The 25,040-nt window shown below is 37.5% G+C and overlaps 1 protein-coding gene across 1 annotated transcript in view; it reads left to right on the forward strand.

Annotated features, from left to right (window-relative positions):
* The first annotated feature begins 5,243 nt into the window (after positions 1-5,243).
* itgb5 (integrin, beta 5) overlaps positions 5,244-25,040 on the forward strand; it is a 48,879-nt gene continuing 29,082 nt past the window's right edge. Inside the window, exons 1-10 of the mRNA XM_052149014.1 lie at positions 5,244-5,735; positions 5,925-6,010; positions 6,309-6,516; positions 7,723-7,972; positions 9,286-9,454; positions 12,096-12,257; positions 16,767-16,862; positions 17,001-17,090; positions 17,710-17,844; positions 22,220-22,649. Coding sequence (XP_052004974.1) covers positions 5,657-5,735; positions 5,925-6,010; positions 6,309-6,516; positions 7,723-7,972; positions 9,286-9,454; positions 12,096-12,257; positions 16,767-16,862; positions 17,001-17,090; positions 17,710-17,844; positions 22,220-22,649 — 1,705 coding nt within the window. The 5' untranslated portion in view covers positions 5,244-5,656. The remainder of the gene's footprint in view (positions 5,736-5,924; positions 6,011-6,308; positions 6,517-7,722; positions 7,973-9,285; positions 9,455-12,095; positions 12,258-16,766; positions 16,863-17,000; positions 17,091-17,709; positions 17,845-22,219; positions 22,650-25,040) is intronic.

The following is a 25,040-nucleotide window of genomic DNA, read 5'->3' on the forward strand; positions in this document are numbered from 1 at the left end:
TATTTTTGTGTGGAAGACATTGGCTTTGTTCTTACTAACCTTGAGGTTATGTTTATCATTAGCTTCAGAAGTGTGAAGAGCATAGAAGGAAGTGACTGGGTTGCAGGCAACCTCGGCCTCAACTGACATGAAGTTAGCGAAATCATGGAAAGGTGGGAAATCTTGAGTCTCACTCAGTGTTTGCGTAGCTTGGCGATTCCAGCGGGCAGCCGCCCAATCAGGAAGTTTACTGACGAGTTTTCAATTTTCCTCACAATCGTTCAATATTTCCAGTCCCTTAACATGAGGTATGGCGTCTTTACATGCATTCAGGAAATCTGAGAAATTTCTGAGTCCTTCAGCGTCCTTGGGATGGATTCTGGGCCAGCATGAGAGTTTCTCTCGAAATGCTCTTTGTACAATGAACGGCTGTCCATAGCGATCCTGAAGTCTTTTCCATGCATCCTTGTAAGCTTCCTCATCATTTCTGTAAAACATGCCTTCTAGAGTTTTCCGAGCAGAACCAGTGACATACTTCAAGTAGTATAACTTGTCTGCTGAGGAGATATGTCTTTTGTCGATGAGTGACTGAAATGAATAAAGTGTATGGGGTCACCACTGAAGACTGTAGGCTCTGGCATAGGAAGTCTGTTCAGCATTATACTGTCTTGAGCAGCCTGTGCAAGGTAAGACACATCAGCATTGGGAGGTGGCGATGATGCCTTTTCATTGAGTGTTGGTTCAATTGAGGATGAATACACAGGGTCTTGTGTGGGAATACTTACAGGTTGCTGCAGCCTGTCATTCTGATTAGCAGAGGAAATATTTTCTCCCTTGTCATACACGTCTAGCCTGGCTCTAGCTGCTCTTACCTCCTTTATCGCTTGTAATCTTTCAAACTCACTCCTTTGAGCATCAAGTTCTCTTTTTTGCTTTTCTTCTAGAAGTTGTATTCTTTCCTTTTGTTCCCTTTCCTCCATTATTGTTGCATATTCAGCTTCCTTTGCTGCAAGCTCTGCTTCTGCCTCTGTTCGTATAGCCATCAGTATGGAATTCAGTGAAGGTTGACTTATGGGTGTACTTGACTTGGAGCTGATAGGTGAAGCTGTAGAACCATAGATGGAGCAAGCATAATCTCGATCAAGCAATTCACGAAGACGCCCTCTTACTCCTTCACCGTCTCCATCAACATCTGAGATCATCTCATAAGCAATCTTTACTATATCCTTCGTCACAGCGTCACAAGCATCAATCCGTCTTCTTGTATCAGTGGAAGGAGTAACGTAACTTTGAACTCTCATGTATGCGTTCATTACATTGTCTCTTTCATTTTCCAATGTGTCTATAAGTGTTGCTAGCTGAAACTCAGGAATGTCAGTTTTTAGCTGCCCTCTAGCCTTTCGAGCCTCAGCCTTCCATTGCTCATATACGTGCATGAGCTTTCTCTCTGCCTTTTGTGACTCTTCTCTTTGATATGCGAGCATCTTTTCTGTTGGAATTCGTTCACGACCAGAGCGACGTACTTCATCTGTCTTTACACCAGAAGAATAATCTTCCATCTCATCGTCTGTATTTCTGCTTTGAGAAGGTAGGATTTTTAATGCTTCAATTTCTTTCACAGGAGTGCACAACTTCGATCCTTGGTCTGTCATCATTTACATCAGCAAATGGAATCAATGGGAAGAAGCTCTTACTGTAGCAGCCCGGTTGAATAAAGGAAATTCGCTCTCTCACTGATGCTGTCAGTTTATTGTCTTTAATACCTCCACAATGCCATCACAACACCGTAAGAGCTAGAACAGATTAATTAACATTATTGGAATTTGAAAAATATTAAATGAAACAAACAGTAGACTAGATAGCAACAAAATTACAAGATTAATACTAACATTTATCATAAACAACCTTAAACAACATAAATTACTTAGAAATGAAACAAGCACATATAAAACAATTATAAAAGACCAGATATGCTATGTAACATTATACCTTGTACTCCCTTCCAACCAGGTGCTAAAAAAATATACACAAAAAAAACCATACTACAAAATAAAACAAACAGCGAATAGATGCCTAAATTCACTTGAAGGTGACATTAATACTATAATTCAAATCCGTGAATCCGTCTGTCAGCAATCTATCTGTATGCACGCTCCCTGTGCGCGAGCGATCTGTTCATATTTCCGGCAAGCGGCGTTTCAAAATAAAGGTCTCTATAGGTTAAATAACTAAGAGTGCAAAGTAAACTTCCAAAATATAATAAACACAATATTAAACTAATATTAAGAAATATTGAATTATGATAACATCAGAATATAATAATAATGCCCAAAACTAATTTAAATAACTGAGGGTTATTTACAGGGGGTCACATGACTGCTGACTAAGCTGGAGGACGTCTTCACGTTAGTAGCGCTTACAAGGCTAAATATGTAAAAATCAAAAGGAAATAATTGACTTAAATGATCTTCCATTAATTGATGAAGTACAAAGAAAATGTAATGCTTGGTTAATTAGAGATTTATCTTTGACTGAATATTGCTATCAAAGGCTAAATGGTTGTCAAGATTAGCTTATACAACAATGGTTTTTGACGCTCCAAAGTAAATTATTAGGCAAGACAATGTATAATTTTATTTGGAAGAAAGGGCCACATTACTTAAATAGAGGTATATTAGGTCATCTATTTCATCAATTTGGTTTAAATGCAATTGATTTTTAATTTTCTAATACTATCTTTAAAATTAAAGCGATTCAGAATTGTATCAAATCTAATAACAAATTGTGGTATTATATACCAAATTTAGTTTTTAACAAAATTGGTGGTATTAAGTTTCTCCTCAGTTGCAACTTTGATATTAATAAAATCCCCATTAAACTGTTTTTCATAGACAAGCTTTGTTATCCTGGTTGCTGGTGTACAAACACAATTTCTCTCCCCACAGATGTTTGATTTGGAATAATAAAAATATTAAATATAAGAATAAAACACTTTTTTATATTAGTTTAGATGTAATAATATATTATAGTTGCTTCGTCATGATGGTCAATTACTTTCATATGGAGAATTTCTAGATAAATTCAAACTTCCAATATCTGCAAAGGATTACGTAGTTGTTTTTGACGCCATACCTTCTCAATTGTTGCATGTTGCTGATATTGTTGATTTTAATATAACTATTGACCTCGATTTAAAATTAGATGGTTTAAGTATTGTTGATAAATAATGCAATGATAATTTCCTTAGACAGATCTATCTGCCTTTTAGCAGACCCCCAGCTAAAAGTTTCTGGAATTCACACTTCCAGGACATTGAGTGGGAAGAGGCTTTTGTGGTTTCCAGGAGATACTGTGTCATCAATAAGATTCGAGAGATTTCATTTAAAATTATTCATTGTATTTATCCAGTAAATCAGGTTATAAAAAGATTTAAGGAAGATATTCATTTGAAATGTGTGTTTTGTGCCCTGCGATGGACTGGCGACCTGTCCAGGGTGTCCCCCGCCTTTCGCCCAATGTTAGCTGGGATAGGCTCCAGCCCCCCGCGACCCTGTACACAGGATAAGCGGTTGACGATGGATGGATGGATGGATGGATGGATGGATGTGTGTTTTGTAATTTGAATGAAGAGAGTATTTGTCATCTTTTTTTAAATGTATTTGCACTAAATTGTTCTGGTGTGATTTTAAGGTCTTTTTAAGGAGATTTCTGGATCTGATATTACTCTGGAGGACAAACATATTTACACATTTTTACTATAAGCCTTTAGAAAATAAAATTTGTTTTGTTCTTAATTTGATTATTTTAGGGAAACATCAAATTCATAAATGTTGATGGTCAAAAAATACACCTAGTTCTGTACAATTTAAGTTTTGGCTTTGTCAGTATCTTAAAGCACAGGAGGGTGTTAGGAACACCAAAGCAAAAAAGACTATAGATTGTTGATGTTTTACCCTTTTTAAGGACCTTTGTATTTAGTTTGGAATTAGAGATATGGATTCGATTTCAATACCCCTATGTATATGTATAAAGAGCTGAAAGGCTATCTCTTAAAGGTGCTGTGTGTAAGATTGACAACGAGTGTTCGAAATGGGTACTGCAGTCCAAATTCAAAATATTGGACAGTTGTCTACCCCGCCCCAGACTCGAAGCTTATTCGGGTTGCCAGAATGAGCCAACTCAGCATCTGTTTTAAATTATTTCTGGGCTTTAAGCTGTCTCCATCTTCCAAAGGCATCTCCAATATTTATCCTTGTTTTACTACGCCTCTTGTCATGGTGGTTTTTAGATGGATGGCGAGGCTTTTTAGGTCGGGTGGAATCTGTTATCTCTGATCCAGTTTGTTTGCTAGCTACATGGCTGCAGCAAGTAGTGTTGTTTGCCTGCAAACTTGTTCAAATTGGCAACCCAGTGGTGTCGAAATACTATTGGTGAGAGGGAAGTGGGCGGGATCACACAGGCCAAAACATAAACAGAAATTCCGGCCTGGAACAGAAACTTCAAAGTAGAATATACTGTCTGTAGCATTGTTATCGGAGAAGCCAGTATTTCAGTTTAGCTAATTCTCTAATGACATATTGTGGTCATTTTATGATTTAGTACAGTACAAATTAATATCAACGATTCGAAAAGTGTTTATAGTAGGCCTAACAAACTGTTAAAATCTGATTTTAAACGTTTATAAGCCATTTTGAATTTTCTACCTCAACATTACTTTTCCTCTTGTAATTTCACAGTTTCACACAGTGAACTAAAGTGGTAGATGTCCTTTCTGTAGTTTCCTCTAAATCTGCCAAAGGCCATTCAAACCAAACGTGTTCTTGCTGTACAAAAACTTTCACTTGATGCAAAGCAACTCATAACAAACACAACTAGAGTGTCTCGAAACGCGCTTTAAAAAGTTATTAAAAAGTCGGACGTAGAAAACAGTTGGACACGGCGCAATGGTCAAATAGGTCTGTCTAGCGCACGTTTGCAGTAAACAATAGGGAAAAGAGCATAGACGGACACAAGTAGGTGTGTGAACGTCTTTTAATATATCCCACCCCTATTCCGACAAGCCCCGCTTTTCGCCTGATTACGCTGATGTAAATAGTCCGGCTTGGTAAATGACTTGCTATTGATCTAATCGCAGAACGCTTTTAAAACTATAAACCAATCCTGGCGCAGGAGGCGGGACTTTTTGGAAAACGGCTTGAGAAACATGTCCCCGATATTTTCGCCTGTGGGTGGAGTTTAAACTAATGTGAGGGACTCGGTAGGCACCCAACTATTAAACTGCTGAAAACGAGAGGATGGCATCTTAACCGAGGATACACAACAGCCTGTTCACGAAATGTTAAATGCCCCTCGCGGCAAATAATTTGGACTTCATGGATATAAAGCTGTGTAAATTATTGCAATGGACCACAGCCAGTGTACGACAGTAACAATTACTTCGAGGGTGGATTATTGAGTTGCAGTTTTACGCCTCGGATTTCACCAATATAGTTTTTGCTGTGGAAATTAACTTCAACCATTGTGTACCGCTGTGATATGAATAAGATGGACAAAAAGATGATTTTAGCAACTTGAAACCTAAAGAGCGGGGATTCACTTTATAATATAAACAGGTTGGCTCTTTATACTTGGACAAACCCTCCTTTAACTTTGAACGGGGTTTTAACTGCAAGGAATAATGTGGAAACTTTGGCCATTTACCTGCCACACAGCTCTCGTTTACATAGTCTTCGAAATATTTATTTACAGCGTCAAAGGTAAGAATAAACACGCTCCCTTCTCAGCGCAATGCTTAATGAAACACGATGACATCCAGCCGATATTTACCTTTTTAAAAAGGCAAACACATTTTAGTTTTGATGAAAGCAATGATGTCTCACGTCTCTGCACTAGCTAAATGTGGATTTCTCCTATGCTGACTTGCAGTTTATTTTCTTTGTTTTTAGGTCTTAATGTTTGCATGAGCGGTAGCGCCACGTCTTGTGAAGAATGTCTCTTCATTCACCCGAGCTGCGCCTGGTGCGCACAAGAGGTAAGCACACGCCATTCCTCGGGACATTCTGCAGCTGTGATTGATGCCTAATCTTTCAGTTTTGTCATTAAACATACTGAGCCGTCTACTTAGACAGCATTTTTGGGCATCATAGCTGCATTTAAATGCTGTCTATGCAGTCAGGCCATTATATCTTTTAATTTTAATACACAGTTATAGTCATGTCTGTTGACAGTTTACTTGGAGCTAAGCACCTTACTTTTTTCTGCAATTATAGGTTGGATCATTTTTACTCAAATTGCAAATCACACTTATCTTTTTCTTTTTCCATATTCAGGACTTTGGACAAGCAAGAACGCTCACCTCACGATGTGACTTAAGCCAGAACTTACTAAAAAGAGGCTGTGATTTACCTTTTATCGAAAATCCAAGGAGTGGCATCTCCCTTTTGAGGAGCAAACCCCTGAGTTCCAAAAGTTCTGGGTCGACCCAGTATGATGTCATTCAGATATACCCACAGAAGATCTCGCTCACATTAAGACCCGGTATGCATCCACTGTGGAAGATTTTGATATGTGACATTTAGGGGTATTGAGTGATGTCATGTCATTATTTTGATAAAATTAAGAGAATATCTAATAAAATAGTAAATTTGTGTTAAAGGAATAGTTCACCCAAAAATGAAAATTCTATCATTATTTACTCACCCTCATGCCATCCCAGATGTGTATGACTTTCTTTCTTCTTCAGAACACAAATTAAGATATTTTGAAGAATATCTCAACTCTGTTGGTCCATACAATGCAAGTGAATGTGTGCCAACATTTTTAATTTCCAAAATCCCCATAAGGGCAACATAAAGTAATCCATAAGACTCCAGTGATTAAATTCATGTCTTCAGAAGTAATATGATTGGTGTTGGTGAGAAACAGATAAATATTTAAGTCCTTTTTTACTATAGTATAATACTTCCTGCTCAGGGAATCTTCACTTTTACATTCTCCTTCTTCTGCTGGTGATTCACATTATTTATGCATATCACCCCCTACTGGGCAGGGAGGAGAATTTATGATTAAAAATGTATCTGTTCCTGACCCACATCTATCATATTGTGTCTGAACACATGTATTTAACCACTGGAGTAAAATGGATTACTTTTATGCACCCTTTATGTGGATTTTGGAGCTTCAACATTTTGGCACCCATTCACTTGCATTGTGAGGACATACAGGGATGAAATATTAATTTAAAATCTTCATTTGTGTTCTGCAGAAGAAAGTCATGCACATCTGGGATGCAAGAAGGGCGAGTAAATGAGATAGTTAAATTTTGGGTGAACTATCCCTTTAAGAACATTCTAGTGATCATCTATGATTATTTGAGTGGTGGTGGCGTAGTGGGCTAAAGCACATAACTGTTAATCAGAAGGTCACTGGTTCGATCCCCACAGCCACCACCATTGTGTCCTTGAGCAAGGCACTAAACTCCAGGTTGCTCTGGGGGGATTGTCCCTGTAATAAGTGAACTGTAAGTTGCTTTGGATAAAAGCATCTGCCAAATGCATAAATGTACATGTTTTCAAAGTTGAAAATGTTGCTATTTTAAATGGCAGGAAAATTCTCAACAATGTCTCAAGAATCAGTGAGTGAATAGATTGTTAGAAGAGGAAAAAAAGTATCTATAGACATGTCACTGTTCTAAAATAATAAGTTGATGAAATGTAATGTTCTCAATGGCTTTATTTCTTTCAGGTGACCAGACCACATTTGAGGTACAAGTGCGTCCAGTTGAAGACTACCCCGTTGATTTGTACTACCTGATGGACCTCTCGCTCTCTATGAAGGATGATCTAGACACAATCCGCAACCTGGGCACCAAACTGGCTGAGGAAATGAGGAAACTCACTAGTAACTTCCGCCTTGGGTTTGGCTCCTTTGTGGATAAGAACATATCACCCTTCTCCTACACAGCCCCCAAGTACCAGGACAACCCTTGCAATGGGTAAGACTCATCAAACATCACAAAGGTGATGTCTGTCTCCCACAGGTCTGTGATGGACTGTAAAAAGGTTTTGGATTAATATCTAAATACATATGCAAAAAGTCTGTTACACCTTTTGTATTTTAATGTCCTTTGTTATGCAGTAGAAAGAGCTGAAGGGAAGGAACAGCTGCTTGTTGGTGGAAAAAGTCTAGGCACAACTTTCTCATCTAGGAAGTAAATGTCTGTCTTAATTTCCTTCCCTGCTGTTATTAAAAGTGGCAATGCCTTGGTGCAACCTTAGGGGAGAAATGTATCATCGGAAAATCAAAAGCACTTGGCATGTCATAATTCTGTTCTTGTTATGTAACATCTTATGTGTAAACTGAATTTAGTTTAGAGACAAAAAAATATATTATGGTTTATTTCATGTAAAAATACAAATTCTGCAATATTTTCTCACTCTCATGTTGTTCCAAACCTGTATAGCTTTCCTCTGTGCAACACAAATGGATATGTTAGGTAAAATGTTAGCTTTAAGTCAGCATTTACTTTCATAGTATGGAGAAAAAGATGCTTGGATCAACATGAGGGTGAGTACATTTTTCAGAATTGTCTTTTTAGGTGAACTATCCCTTCATGTTTTTATTATTATTAGTTTGTCCTTCAGTGACTCATGGTTGTCATGCTGATCCAATACAGGCTATTTGGAAATTGTGACTAAACAGATTGAGGTTGCAAAGCCATTACAGCCTATCATGCATCAGTGATCATATAGGTTATGCATTTAGTCCATTTGAGCCCTCACTGTGCCACAGCAGAGATTATAAGGGCGAATGACATGTCCCTTGTTCTAAATCCAAAACATAGCAGTTTGAGTCACAACTATCTAAAGAGAGGACGATTGAACAGATTGGTTGAGCCAATGATGATGTGTCAGGCTGGCTGGTTTTGTTAGTCTCCTGTAACATAACACTTAAAAATAGCATTTTTGTATTTTCTCTGACCTGTTTCTAAAATTTGACAGAATTGGGATATTGAAATGGTGCAATAAACAAACCAAGTGTCTTTCCTCTTGTATATGGATAGATGATGGATATCAGGAAGAAAAGAAAAACCTAATAAAATACAATATTTTAAATCCTAATATATTGCAGATTTTTGTAGCCCCCTTATATATATATATTAGTAAATGTGTGCAGTAATTTAAGAAATAAAGTAACTTTCAGGAATCATATCACTTTATTGTCACACTACTATGTACACAAGTGCTTGTGTACATAGCTATTTCTGTTTAAGCTCCTGATAATCAAAATTCCACTCTGTCATTACAGATATAAATTGTTCCCAAATTGTGTCCCTACATTTGGGTTCCGTCACCTCTTGTCTCTTACGGACAAAGTTGACAGTTTCAACGAAGAAGTGCAAAAGCAGATGGTGTCACGTAACAGGGATGCACCAGAAGGGGGGTTTGATGCCATTCTGCAGGCTGCTGTTTGCAAGGTAATCTGTCAGTTCAGACAGGCATTTTACTGCTTCATCAGTAAGCTGCTTTGGCTCATTCTCCCTAAAGAGACTGGAAACTGAAGACTGTCTAGAAAGAACTAAAGAAAATAAAGAAGGTCTTTAGCTATCCTTTTTTTAGTGCTGTGCTATCTAACCCTTTTCCAGAAGAGATACTGGTGGCTGAGTTCTGAAAGGGACCAACAAATATTGTGACATCAATATTATCTCTTATTTTAGTACCAGTTCTTTTTTTGAGTCTTCTTCTAGGTTCTTGGTGAGACTAGTGAAAGCCTGTTTGTGTCAAATGTAAATATATATACACTCACCTAAAGGATTATTAGCAACACCATACTAATACTGTGTTTGACCCCCTTTCGCCTTCAGAACTGCCTTAATTCTACGTGGCATTGATTCAACAAGGTGCTGAAAGCATTCTTTAGAAATGTTGGCCCATATTGATAGGATAGCATCTTGCAGTTAATGGAGATTTGTGGGATGCACATCCAGGGCACGAAGCTCCCGTTCCATCACATCCCAAAGATGCTCTATTGGGTTGAGATCTGGTGACTGTGGGGGCCATTTTAGTACAGTGAACTCATTGTCATGTTCAAGAAACCAATTTGAAATGATTCGAGCTTTGTGACATGATGCATTATCCTGCTGGAAGTAGCCATCAGAGGATGGGTACATGGTGGCCATAAAGGGATGGACATGGTCAGAAACAATGCTCAGGTAGGCCGTGGCATTTAAATGATGCCCAATTGGCACTAAGGGGCCTAAAGTGTGCCAAGACAACATCCCCCACACCATTACACCACCACCACCAGCCTGCACAGTGGTAACAAGGCATGATGGATCCATGTTCTCATTCTGTTTACGCCAAATTCTGACTCTACCATCTGAATGTCTCAACAGAAATCGGGACTCATCAGACCAGGCAACATTTTTCCAGTCTTCAACTGTCCAATTTTGGTGAGCTCTTGCAAATTGTAGCCTCTTTTTTCCTATTTGTAGTGGAGATGAGTGGTACCCGGTGGGGTCTTCTGCTGTTGTAGCCCATTCGCCTCAAGGTTGTGCGTGTTGTGGCTTCACAAATGCTTTGCCGCATACCTCGGTTGTAACGAGTGGTTATTTCAGGCAAAGTTGCTCTTCTATCAGCTTGAATCAGTCGGCCCATTCTCCTCTGACCTCTAGCATCAACAAGGCATTTTCGCCCACAGGACTGCCGCATACTGGATGTTTTTCCCTTTTCACACCATTCTTTGTAAACCCTAGAAATGGTTGTGCGTGAAAATCCCAGTAACTGAGCAGATAGTGAAATACTCAGACCGGCCCGTCTGGCACCAACAACCATGCCACGCTCAAACTGGCTTAAATCACCTTTCTTTCCCATTCTGACATTCAGTTTGGAGTTCAGGAGATTGTCTTGACCAGGACCACACCCCTAAATGCATTGAAGCAACTGCCATGTGATTGGTTGATTAGATAATTGCATTAATGAGAAACTGAACAGGTGTTCCTAATAATCCTTTAGGTGAGTGTATATATTTAAGCAATATCACATGGGCAAGAGTGCGATATGGCCCTACATCAGCACTGCTGTGATTCGGCCAGAGGCACGATGCCGAGTGCTGTAGGTAATGACAGCAGTGCTGATTTAGGGAAATTTAGAAAGTCTGATAAGATGTAAGCACCTTCAGTTGTGTAATTAATCAGTCTGTTGTGCCTCTCAGCTGTGATGAGCCATAATGCTGAAGTTGTTAGTTTAAAGCCGTGTAAAGCTATTTCCTAGCTTTAGTAGTAGTAATACAAGCAATACAATATAGTGCTGTATGTAAACACTGGCTGAAGCAGCATCACTTCACTTCACCTAACTGGCTCATATTACAAATAAAAATTATCTTTTGCCACCACCTGCTGTCTAACATATGTAATGTAAAAAGAATACATGTAAAAAATAAATAAATAAAAAAAAGACAAACCATAGCTCTTAACAGATCTGCACTGCTCTTACACTTTAGTTTAGAATGGCAAGAACACAAGCGGAGTGATACACACACAGTGTCAGACCATCAGTGCTCATGGAACGTCTCGTGTCCAATTAGATTCGAGGACCGAAACTAACTGTTGTATATCTCTCTCTCTCTCTCTCTCTCTGTATGTATGTATGTATGTATGTATGTATGTATGTATGTATGTATATATATGTATATATGTATATGTGTATATATATATATATATATATATATATATATATATATATATATATATATATATATATATATATATATATATATATATATATATATATATATATATATATATATAATAATCACATATTAATTTTGGGCTGATGTGAATCTATTTCTTACATATGATGGTGAATTGGTGTGTTTTGGAAAAAAAGCCCACTGGTAATTTACTAACTATGTCAATAAATATTCAGAATACTCTGTAACATTGTAACAACTTAATCTATTAATACCCATTATAAATGTGTAGTAAACAACAATAAACTACTATAATAATTATTACAATAATGAACATATAAATTACAATATTAATAAACCTGACATGGTATATATACAAAATGGAGATAAAGACAGGCATAAGTATGCATTTCATCTCATTGCGGCAGGAGAGGATTGGCTGGAGGAAGGAGGCCTATCATCTTCTTGTGTTTGCTACGGATGACGTCCCACACTTGGCTTTGGATGGCAAACTTGGTGGATTAGTGCATCCTCATGATGGACAATGTCACCTGAATGACAAGAATGAGTACAGTGCTTCAACAAAGATGGTAAGGAAACTACATTTTACCCTGCAAAACTCCTTCCTCTGTGTAATATAAATGGCTAATGTTACTCCAATTTTTGTGTAGACACTTGAGGACCATACTTTTTGTTTTGTTTTTTAAATATTTGTTATTTGCTGAGCAGTTTTAAGAAGCCTTCCAAGGCTTAGTAGAATGGAGAAATGATTGTTGAAAATAGGGGTTTGTCATGGGTGAATCATGGGTAAATATGGAATTTTATTATAAATAAAAACATAAAACACTTATTTCAAACAGTAATAATAAATTGCAATATTTCTAATGTTTTTGCAAGTGGTAAAGAAAAGGATATTTTTTATTTAAAAAAAAATGTCTAAAGCCTTTAAATGGTGGTGCGTATTATAGAGGTATACCATAGATTATATCTCAGTAATCTTGTTCAAAACTGAACATTCTGAACACATCTTTTTCTTTAAAAAATAGCCAAATCTACTCTATATTTACTTTCATTTTAATAAATGGGCATTTTCTGTCAGTCACGCTAAACCATGCCCCCAGCATTCCACATGTGTGTATGTCAAGACTGCAGAACAGACATTCTCGAAGAAGAATATCAGTACAAACGGCTCAGCATTTATTTGTGCATTAAATTACACATACTGCATGACTTATGTACTTGTGGATGATATTGTGACCAAAGAAAATGGTATATTTGTACATTCCTGTGCGTGAATTTAGTGCATGTGGATCTGTTGCGTGCATGTGTGGATCGTTGCCCTTGGGTTCCCGTGTGTATTTTTTGATCTGTAGTTTCAGGCACTCACGGTAGTCAAAATTGCGCAACTACAGATGTAGAAGATCCCACACATATCGTGCTGAACCCGCATAGCTTTCGAAGGCTATTTAGTGGAGAAAAGATACTCTTCATTCCCCTAACAAATGTAGCCAGTTTGAACAGAAATTCACTCCATGGACATGGACTCCAGCCCTGGTTATCAATGACTTCATGCTTCATTCTATGAATATAATTTACACAAGATCATTCAAATAAGCAGTTTTAACTACTCGATGACTTAATATGCAGTAAATAATGTGTCATTTGTAATGTTTCTGTTATGGTAATTTATGATGACTCTGTTGCTACTGCAAATATTGGTGCATGAAAGAGTGTTAACTTTTTCCCCGCCAGCGTTTTTAAAAAAAGTTGCCAGCCACCGCCAGGGTTTTTGACGATTTTCGCTAAATTTTAATGGCCCGCAGAATATTTTCTTCCATGAATATATGAAGATGCTATATATCAAAATAAAGATCTGAGCCTCTGCTTTTAGGCAAAACAAAGATTTTATTTTTTTTATTGCCACTTGAACAGAGGTAGGTTTTGTCAAAAACAACATTTCGGACAAAAAGCTGAGAAAAAGGCATTTTTATCAAACAAGTGCTTTAGTATTAGTATGGTGTTCCACTTCACGTTTGAGACGATCGCAGTCTGTTTCTTTGATCAAAGAGTTGTGTACTCTTTCAAAACATGTGTGCGGGTCTTCCTTACCGTATACCACCTAAAACACGGATACCCGGAAAATTCCGTGTTTGGCGGGGAAGCGTTTTTTCATAAAACCCGGAAAATTCCGTGTTTGGCGGGGAAAGAGTTAATGGGTGGAATACAGACAAAAGATTGATGGACACATCTTAATTTGGGCAGATGTGTGAATAGTCATTGGCTGAAAATAGTACATGATTGAAGAAGCCTTTCAGACAATAGAATGAATGGGTGCTTAAGAGTATTTGAGTAGATTTGATTATTTTTTAGACTAATTAAACAATAAAACCGCATGTTCTTGGAAAATGTCTCAATGGAAATGATCAAACAGATGTATGTACATTTGCACCAGAATGCTAATAACTCTGCATGCCAGTGTGTTCATGTTGACTGATCTTAAATGACTGAATGGGAATTAGCTGTCTACTTCAAAGTAGGTGAAGCTCCAGGTCATGCCTACCGATGATGTTGTCCAATGGCAGCAAGAAGGTGTTTAGCAGTTGGAAAGTACTTTTCCTGAAACTTTGACCTGGTGAGCTGTTACGAACCACTGAAATCAGCTAAAAAAAAACTTATTTTTGACCAGATTTTGTTGTACATGACATTACATCCGTTTGATCTTCAATGTAGTTGGAAGTTAGTTTTATGGCCTTTAAGGACCAGGTATACTTCGTTTTCACATGTTCCGGATCAGCTCATGCCTGGTCGACCGCGTTGCCTTTGTGAATATACTCTTTTGACCGCAAGCGAATGCGAACATGTTTGATGCATGCCCACTACAATTTCTTCGTGACATTCTTTTAGTAGGGTCAATGGCAGGCACCTGTGCCGAGCTGCCGGCAATGCACACAGATAATGATCACGTCCGCTAGTCAAAGTTCTTTTATTTTTTTTTATTAAAATTTGCTGATAATTTACTCACCCTCAGGCCATCGAAGATGTATCAGTTTCTTTCTTCATCAAAACAGACTTTAAGATTTTTTTGTATTTCATTTCAGGCCTCCTCCTTTAAACAATGCAAGTGAATGTACTCCATTTTCTGATGGTCCAAAATGCATATTTAGGGTGCATCAAAATAATACACATGACTCCAGTTGACAAATAAAGTTCTTCTGAACCCAAACTATTTATTATTTTTAGAAACAAAACAATACTTATATACTTTTTAACTACAAGTGTTCGCTTCCATACATCTCTGTGACGCTCGCTCATGAGAGGGATGACGTAAGCTCATTTGTAAAGTCACATGGTGAGAAGGCAGGAAGTGCGTCATTGTTTACAAGAGAAGGGGCGCTGTACAGAAGTTTAATTGTCTTTGCTGTAAGTGTATTGTTCATTTGGCATATGTATCCTGGATGCTTCAACCTTCAGGAACCCCAAAGGAAATGTGTACCGGGAAAAAAACGTTTCATCGATTTGCATATACATGCAGATACATGATCATGAGCAACTGAAGCTCTGGTTTATCACGCTGAACTTGGATATCAGTACACCCCTACATTCTCTCAAATATTTGAGGGTGTGCAGTGAACATTTTCAGACCATCGAAAGAAACAAAGGGTCGATATCTGAATTCATCGGCTGTGCCTGTGCTATTTTTCCAGCGAACTAAGGTATGTGTGAAAACTTTGTCATTGTCACACCTCCCTCGGGATCTGCACCTCCCTCAGCACCTGATTTCTAATTCACCACACCAGCACTCAGTTCACGCGCTCATCACTGCCTGCATAAATAACTCCCCTTCACACCACTTTACTGTCAAGTCTCACACAAAGGACATTTGGTTTCACTAACTACAACTTGTGTGACTTGTATTCCTGACAGTCATATAGACTATATATTTCTGCTAAAGAAAAAGAACAAGTAGATAATGCAATTGCATTGCTCCGAAATAAAGGATGTTTTTTTACTTCAGTATTATTTTTTGTATTATTATTTTGAAATGATTTTTCATTTTATATTGTTTTGAAATGGTTTTGTACTGTTTTGGTTTGTGAACAGTGCTTGGTCTGTGGTCTGGGCAAGTTTCTCTAGTTAAAAATGATGCACTTCCTGCCTCCTCCTCCACATGATGCATGACCTTACCTACAAGTTTACGTCATCCCTCTCATGAGCGTGTGTCACAGAGTTTGGGTTTGTTGACTGGAGTTGTGTTGATTATTTTGATTGAATTTTATTTGATAAAAAAATGGAGTACATTCAGTTGCATTGTTTAAAGGAGGAGGCCTGAAATTAAATCCTAAAAATCTTAAACTCTGTTTTGATGAAGAAAGAATCTCAGATACATCTTGGATTGCCTGAGGGTGAGTAAATTATTAGCAAATTTTCATTTTTTGGTGAACTATTCCTTTAAAGTTGCATTCGGTAACTTTTTATTCATGTCATCTTGGACTTACAGTGACACCTAGTGGTGTGGATGCAGCATCATTCAAAATCAATATTTTTCAGTTACAGATGCCATTGTAGAAATTCACTATTCACAATCAACAATGATTTATTTAATCCAAGAGTGAAAGTGTCCAATAACAAGATGGTTACTGAGATTACACAAGTTGTATTCAGCTGGTCATGTGATTCTAAAATGCCAGCCCCCCTGCCCCATGTAGAATAAAACGGCATTTATAAGGTTACTGATATTACTAGAGTCCTCATCTCATGTGAGTGGTTTATACATGTGTTTCAAAATTACAATTAACTTCATTAAGAGTAAAACTTTTTTTAATGGGAAAAAATTACTTAGAGCACCTTTAAAAATCTGATCATTGAGTCAAAAGCACTTTAATTGACTGTGTGCAAGCTCCTTGGTTTCTCAGGCCCTTTTGCAGCAGAATGCCTGTAGCCATATATAGAGGAAATTAGTGTGAATTATAATGGAAAACATGGAGGGGAATTAGAAGAGAGATGACTTCCTTTCACAAACTTCCTTGCTGAAATAGTGCTGAAGTTAGGAATGAAAGTTAATCTTACTGACATATGAACATTGATGCATCTCTCTGCAGGACTACCCTTCTCTAGCTCTACTTGGAGAGAAACTGGCTGAAAACAACATTTTTCTCATCTTTGCAGTGACCAAAAGGCACTATGTTCTTTATAAGGTACCTTACATTCATCATAAGCTATTTTGCCAGATGTGTGTAATAACCAGTTGTTCTAGAACATATTTTGCTTCTGTTTTGTATTTAATTTGTTTTAAATAGACTTTTCCTCTGTTCTCATAAACTTTTTACAAATAGAACCTCACTGCATTGATTCCTGGGACTACTGTGGAAATTTTGGACCAAGACTCAAAAAATATCATACAGCTAATTGTAAATGCATATAATGTAAGTTGTTCTTATTAAAATTAATGAATTCTTTTACTTGTGTTTTTTTGTAGCAATATGTTGGAGGATGACATTTTTGCGAGGATGACATTATCTTTTTGTCCTTTACTAAGAGCGAGATTTAACTTAAAAAATAAAAAAGCAGAGTAGAAATATCCTCGTGAACTCAATGAGGTCTTGCAAAGACAATTAAGTGTCATGGGAAACTGCATCATAAGAAAGCTAGGTAGAACAATTAGGAGGATTTCTCAAATATATAAAAACATTTAAATAATTTGTTTAAAACTGAAGCCAAATTCTGACCAAATATCAAACCTGATTTCTTTGAACTAGTTATACATCTTTCTGACTGTCCATTCACATCAGTATTTAATACATCGTGCCAGTACTATGATTACTTTCACAGATATTACCTATTTTGTTTATACTTTACGTGATGGTATGCAGTTCATTTTTATGTTGAAAATTTGTCATTTTAGTTTTTAAAAGCATAAAACTAGTACAACTGTATGTCCCCTTTGGAACATGAACACATTTGAAACTGTTTCCAGTGAGTGTGTAATATTTCACCAATGACAATTGTGTTTTATGTTTGCCTTTTTCGTTTCTGTTCATGAAGAACATCAGGTCAAAGGTTGAGCTGAGCGTGTGGGATCACCCTGAAGATCTCAGTCTGGCCTTCACTGCCACCTGCCAAGATGGCCAGCCTCTGACTGGCCTCCAAAAGTGTTCTGACCTCAAAATTGGAGACACTGTTAGTACTTAATACTTCTGAAATCTTGCCATTACACACACAAATTGTTAACATTGACCACATCAGATCCTGTCTCTCTCTCTCTCTCTCTCTCTCTGCAGCCAAACAGTTTAATCTAATAAATCTAGCTAGGAGTTTATTTATTTAATTATTTTTATTAGTAGTATTATTTGCCTCTTGGATTAATCACACAAACTACTTTAAGAAATCTGTATCTTGTTGTTGCATGATACTAATAGCTAACTGAGGAGTAGGGTGTACCAAAATTTCCCTGTGTCCAATGGCCTGAAAATGAAAGGGGCACATCTTCTTTCACTATCCATAAGGAAACTAAAGAGTGTGATGGAGAAAGACAGCAAAAGAGAGATAATAGAAAGAATGAAAGAAGTTTATTTCAGCGCACAACATGTTTGTCATTCCAATTTAAGGGCATTTTTTGGTGATTACATAAGATTACTCTTAAATTGATTCATTTTAGTAATTGAAGCTGTAGAATTTGAGCCAGAAAGATGCATAACAGCTTTTAGGTGCCAAATTGTCTCAAAAATACAACCAGATGCAATTACTTGCATTTCAAACAGTATCAAGGCACAAATTCTGTCCATTTACAAATAGGTCTAATTGTTGAAACAAGTAATGCATGACAATGTATGTGTTGAACTTTTAGTATAGCTTACCGTGGTGTGCAGTCTCATGCCTTTAGTTATTCTCTCTGTCTGGGAATTTGGTTAAAGATTAGAGAGCTAAATTTTAGGGAACTAGACAACATCAGTACATCATAACTTGCATATTGTTTTATTAAATCAAGAAGTGCATGTATGAGTATTGGGCTGAATTAGAATTGTCCATTCAACATCTTCAAAAGTCTTATTTCTCGGAATGTTGCTATTTTAATGGTTATTTGATTATCTGTAGATCTGTAGATTTTTTATTATTATTATTGTTCATTGTTTGATTCTAAAAACTTCCCATACATTCTTAATAAGGTAGTCATTGTAGAAGATCTAGAGGACTACTTGGTACATGTCACCATGAAGTGAGCTGACCCTCAGCAAATTATCCAGAGTGGGGGGTAGAACTGAATGTCTACAATGAATGAAGAAACACGATTTTCACTGGCCAATCCAAAAGGCCTAGGGCCTTTTTGTCTCATCCATGTGGGAATTTGTCACACTGTTCCCAATGCCAATCTTGCCTTTACAAAGGGGGCACAACCCATACAGAATCCCATGTGTCAGTCACAGTCCTTCAGTAGGCTCTCTGAGGACTCTGGTGATGCATTTCAGTGGCCTCATACAATAGTTTAGAGTTCTTTCTGGGTGTGGAGCTGTGGGAAAACACTGGCCTTAGATACAGAGGCACTAGCTCAGATTATAAAGTTAAGTTTGGATTGCATTTAAAGAAGCATGATTCAGGCCCCACTAAACTGTCCCATACATAACAGATAGATCTAATCCTATATTAAGCTAGATGGTGTCCCAGTTTACTTTTGGATAGACTTAGTTTGCCATGGATATATAAATATTTTCTCACTGAAGTCCAAATGCAAGAACTATGTAATGCACATATGCATTGTTGTTCTTGAATACCCTAATTTACATTTCTTGAAATTAATTGGTTTAATTTTAGTTTGCTTGTTGTGGGCTTTTTTGTACATGTAGAGTCAAAGGCAGTGATTCCTCTTGTATATCAATGCCCTGTTTAATACCAAAATGTTCAATATAAAATTAACAAATAAATAAAGCTTTTACCTCAATAAAGCTTGCCTTAGCTTTAACCGAGTATTACTCGGTCACTCAAAAATGAACATTTTGTAATTTAATCACTAAAAATACAAAATGACATTTTGGCAGAATGTTAGTGTCAGTCACCATTCACTTGTATTGTATGCTGGGAAAATATGCAATGACTAAGATGGTTAGTCCCTAGCATTCTCCCTAACTAATAAATGTTTTATTTATTTTTGTGTTTTTTATGTGGGAAAGAAAGAAATTCAGGTTTGAAATAACATGAATGTGAGTAAATGATGACATACAGCCCCCCTCTCCCACTTTAAGGGTTTTGTTGCAACTGATCCCAGACCTTCAAGTCATCTTGCATTTCATTCTATTAGGTCTCGATACTGCTCAAAATGTTGTTGGTGCTTGTTGTTGGTTTAACAACATAGTGTCATATTCCCTCATTTGCCATTGCAAAATACTCTGCTTATCTGCCTAGCATGCAGTCAATTCTTCATGTGGACTTGTGGAGTTGTATTTTTTTCTACCGGTAGCCCGTCTCCATGGTAATATTATAGCATTCATAAAGCATGCTCAGACACCGAGTCAGACTATGAAAACAAGCTCTGCCTACTGACCGAACATCGTCCCATTCAGCACTTCTGAACGAAATGTCCCGGCCATCTATGCAAAGATGGTTTGGCTTTATCAAATTTTTTGCTGCCACTGAATTCATAGTAAATATGCAAAGAAATAGATTAATCATGGGTCATGATTAATTGACAATTCTTTCTTTGATTATTATTGATGCTTAGTTTGAGAATTTTGTAGCATACAGTTTTGAACAATGAACTTGAATCAACATGCAATATTAGATTTTTAGCACAAGACATCCTTGTATAATGTCAATCTTTTCTGTTGCAATGTTCTTCTAACCAATGGCATGTCCTCGTAACTCACATGTCTCCTTAATCCAATTCTGCAGTTCATTGCCTCATTAAGGAAATTATTCTGTACTGTCCCAGCTTTCGCTCATTCCCTCCATCCTCATCTGTCCATGACCCAACACTTTCCCGCTCTTTGGTGTTGAGGTATCTTTTTTCTTTTTCCTTTTTTCTTAGCAATAGAACAATAAAGAGAACAATGCATAATGTCCATATTAAAAGCTAATAGCTGGTTTGCATGCAAGTATCTTTCAAGGGCCCTTTCCACCCTGCATAGTTAAAGTAAACTGGTACAGAAATATACAGTTTGGAATATTTGATCAATTGTCTTACTTGACTGCATGCAAGATCCCACTGCTGCCAAGTCTCATCTACCACAAATTCTATTTTTACACACAATGCCTATATATTTATATATTTCTTAAGGCCATACCACAGTTGTAGATAGACCAGTGCAATGAAGAACCCCCCCACTTGCCACAAAACTAAGGACCAAACATGGTAACCTGACAGGTTTAACTTTTCGTTCTGTTTTGGGAGATATTTGAGCCTCCTGTCTAGGCCTTCAACATCAGTATGACCCACTTTGGCCCGGTGTTCAGCTTTGTGGATGGGCTTTAGACTCACTGATCTGAAATGCTACTTCAAAGCTTTTAAACTCAGCATGTTGGTCTTGTCCTCTCCCCTGGGTTGTTCTGAATCAAAAGCCAGCCAGGCTATGTGTTTTCGGAAGTGTCGGGTTCTTTACAACTGAGGATCCACACATGAAGTTCTTCTGCAAAATGGTTTGATAGACTAGCCATTGTGTGAGTTTCTTTCACCTTTTCACATTTTTATAGAAAGCAATTTTGCATTGCATGTTACATAAATCCAGTGCTGCTTTGTGAAAATCAAACCAGATCTCAAAAGGAAAATTACAGGATGCTTTATCTTCAAGAATTGAGGTTCAAAAGGGATCTTACCAGAAATGAATACCATGTAGATTAAGCCTAAGATAGTAAAGTGTCGGTGAAGCATTTTATGTTTGAACTCCCCTCCTCTGGGCAATCATCAGCATGGAGACTGTCTTTCTTCTGGTCTTTATGGTCTATGATAAATCTGACAAGTGATCTACATCAGTTATCAAAGCTTATGTTTCCTTTTTTCTTTTTGTGAGATAAGGTTATACATGTCACCAGGGGGCCACTCGGAGTTTTTAACTCTTCTTTGACCTCATTACCTTAAAGCTGAAGTGTGTAGCATCACCAAACAAAATTGCAAAAATTAACATGGTTTTCAAGTTGCTTTGTCGAACACTCCTCATGTTGATCAAACACGCTGATAGTTCTGCTCCAAACGTTCGCCATTGGTCTATTTAATGTTGTTGTGTCGGGCTGGATGGGCCGCTCAAAACAACAGAGCAATATTTATAGCACCAAAGAAACTGTGCTTACAGTTTTCAAGGAAATTAACCTATAGCTATGGTTTACTTTAAATGTCTCTAAATAAGCTGGGCTTTTAAATAGTAATATAACATCAAAAAAGTTACACTCTTCAGCTTTATTAGCTTTAGATGATCCCAAAGCTAATAAACATTTTGATTTAATGAGGTTTACAAAAATCACCCATAATTTGACTTGGTTTGTTTCTCAAAATGAATTGACCTTTTTTAATAAATTGTGCATTTTGTCTTAAATTCTTGAATGCATGAAAATGAGTTGCCTTTTCTTTCAGGTGTCCTTCGACATAATGGTGGACACTCGAGGATGCCCTCCAAAAGGTACCAGGAAGAGTTTTACAATCAGGCCAGTTGGGTTCAAAGATCATCTGGAGGTTTCCGTGGACTACCGCTGTGATTGTGGCTGCACTCATTACACAAAGTCCAACAGTAGCCTCTGCAATTCTGCTGGCACCTACAGCTGTGGGATGTGCAGTTGTGAGCCCGGATACCTGGGAGCCCACTGTGAATGTGAGGAGGGTGAGGTGGACCACCAGCAACTGAGTGCCTGCAGAGAGACCGAGGGCAAGCAGCTGTGCAGTGGCCGTGGAGAATGCAGCTGCAACCAGTGCCTGTGTTATGAGTCAGAATTTGGCAAAATATATGGTGCCTTCTGCGAGTGTGACGACTTCTCCTGTGCCCGGCACAAGGGTGTACTCTGCTCAGGTAAGACAAACCCACAGAATCCATTATTAGATGGAAGAATTGTATTGCATATGACTTGGTTGTCACAATGAATTTTTCATGATGGGTAGAGCATAAATACCATTCATCTCAGATTTACTTCATTATTGCTATTTGGAGCAATTGTTTGTTATGCCTGTTAAGTATTGTAGATATTCTGAAAAATGGATCCTCAACAGAGAATTTGGCACGAATGAAAACAAGTTCACCTAAATAAACTTGGCTGTCTCATGTCTCAAGCTCATTGGTGACATCTAATTTTCACTTCCCTTGCTTTCTGGTTTTTTTTGTCCATTCCACCTGCCACTTTTCACAGTGCATTGGAGTCTCAGAAGATTAAAGGTGGATGCTTTTAAGGGATAGTCTCCCAAAAATGAAAACTCTCTCATCGTTTACTTTATTCAGCCTCATGTTGTTGTTCCAAACCCATATGCCTTTCAATATGATGTGGCCCACACCAAATATTATGTTAAGCGGATTGCTATAGGGACTGACAGCCTCAGTCATCATTCACTTTCATTATGCCCCCAAGTGTGAGAGTCTGTTATGGTCCATGGCCTTCAGCATGCAGTGGTAGAGCAATTGTCTCAAGGCAATTCGTACTGCCATACTTGGCTTGCCAATAGACTTCTCAGGATGCCACATTTTTGCTTGTAGCTATTTTTTTTATCAGATCTTGCTGGAGAGCTGCTGGCTTACTCCCCATCTCTCCCTCTCCACTACACCCATCCCTGCCATACAACAGTGAGAGCTTTGTAACAGGCTGCATTTTGTTTATACATGCACACAATGGCTGGTCTATCTGTAATAAAGCCCTGTGTTTTTCTTAAGTCAGCAGAAAGTGCTGGTCCAGCACAAAATGGACATTTGTTGTGATCGGCCGGCCCGTAGGCCTGTAGACTTAGAGAGCAATAATGACATTGGTAGAGCTCAGAATATGCAATCTCAGCCATGGAAATTCTTCTCTTCTGCAGTAATGAGACCTTAATGAATCTGAGCAATTATGGTCTTTCACACTTTGCCATGGTGAATTAATAGGGACAATTCTTGTAAACTTGCTAATAAAGGCTGTGGGAAAAGACAACTGTTGATGAGAGAGTTCTCTGTAGGGTTCATTCACTTGTTAAATGCCTTGTAAACATGTTTTGTGGTGTTTTGATTTGGTCATGCCCAGTGAGAGCAGCTTGTTTCACAGATTATGAGCTACTGAATTTCTCTTCGGTACTAAATTCAACCCCAAACCTGCCTTGCAGCTTTTATCAGCAGATTGTAAATGTCTCTCAAATGTATAGGCCACTGAAGTGAACCTACCATTCTAGGGGAGGAAAGCATGTTTCAAATAGAGAGTGAGATATCTATCACTATCATGGCATAATGACACCGTCATGACCTAAAATTGTCGGATGGTCATAAGGTTGTGGTGCTTATATTTTCTTTACACAAGATTTCCTCTGAGCTTGCTGTGTTTACACGAAAGAGGTAATTTTTAATACTTTGAAACCTCCGAATGAGTGAAGTCCCTCCATTTCTTGTATTGAATTTACTTTCTTTACTGCCCCTCCAGATCAATCCTAATGACCCAAAGACCTCAAAATTAGGGTTTTGTGGTTTGTAGTCCATGTGAGTTAGCTTTGAGGTTAATTATACTGTACTCCTAAGAACTGACAAAATTCTCTTTAAGCAGATATACACATTTTAAATGTTCAGTCTTTCTCCTCTGTGAAAACAGATTATTGAAAGAACAAATTTGATGACTCATCTTACACTCTCTAGATCGAGAATGTCCCTCCCCCTAATTCTACCTTTTTCTGACTATCCATAGCAAGTTGCAAATAATTTTCAAGGCTTAGATGTAAACTAAAGGCTATTGGCTATTCAATAAAAGGATAAGTCCTTTGATATGTATGAAAGGAAATATGTCAACACAGGAAAGAAAACTGCACAATTCAATGGGGTATTTAAACTTGTGTGTTAAACACGATTCATACTTTGGAAAGAGGTAGATATGGTTTGCTTTGCTGTGTAGTGTTGATAGTGATAAAGTGTGTTGGGTAAACATGACCTTGTTTAAAGGTAAAATATAATAAGTAAATATAGCTGTTCTTAAAAAAATATATATTTTTTGTCTATATTACAAGGGACACAAAACATGTTATTTTTCCATATACTGTATGTCTGAAATAAAACAAGGTTACTTTTTAAAGGAAGCATTTTAATGTAAACATTACTTTAAAATGACTGCAAGCACTTAAGTATTATTGGGCTGCCTTTAAGCATAGATTTTGCTCATGCACCGGAGTTAAACAAAGACTTTTATTTTTAGTTAACCTCTGTTTGATGGAGGTGCCATTTAAAATGCCTTTGCTGCTGTAC

The sequence above is a fragment of the Xyrauchen texanus genome, chromosome 18, assembly GCF_025860055.1.
Source record: "Xyrauchen texanus isolate HMW12.3.18 chromosome 18, RBS_HiC_50CHRs, whole genome shotgun sequence".
NCBI classification, from domain to species: domain Eukaryota; kingdom Metazoa; phylum Chordata; class Actinopteri; order Cypriniformes; family Catostomidae; genus Xyrauchen; species Xyrauchen texanus.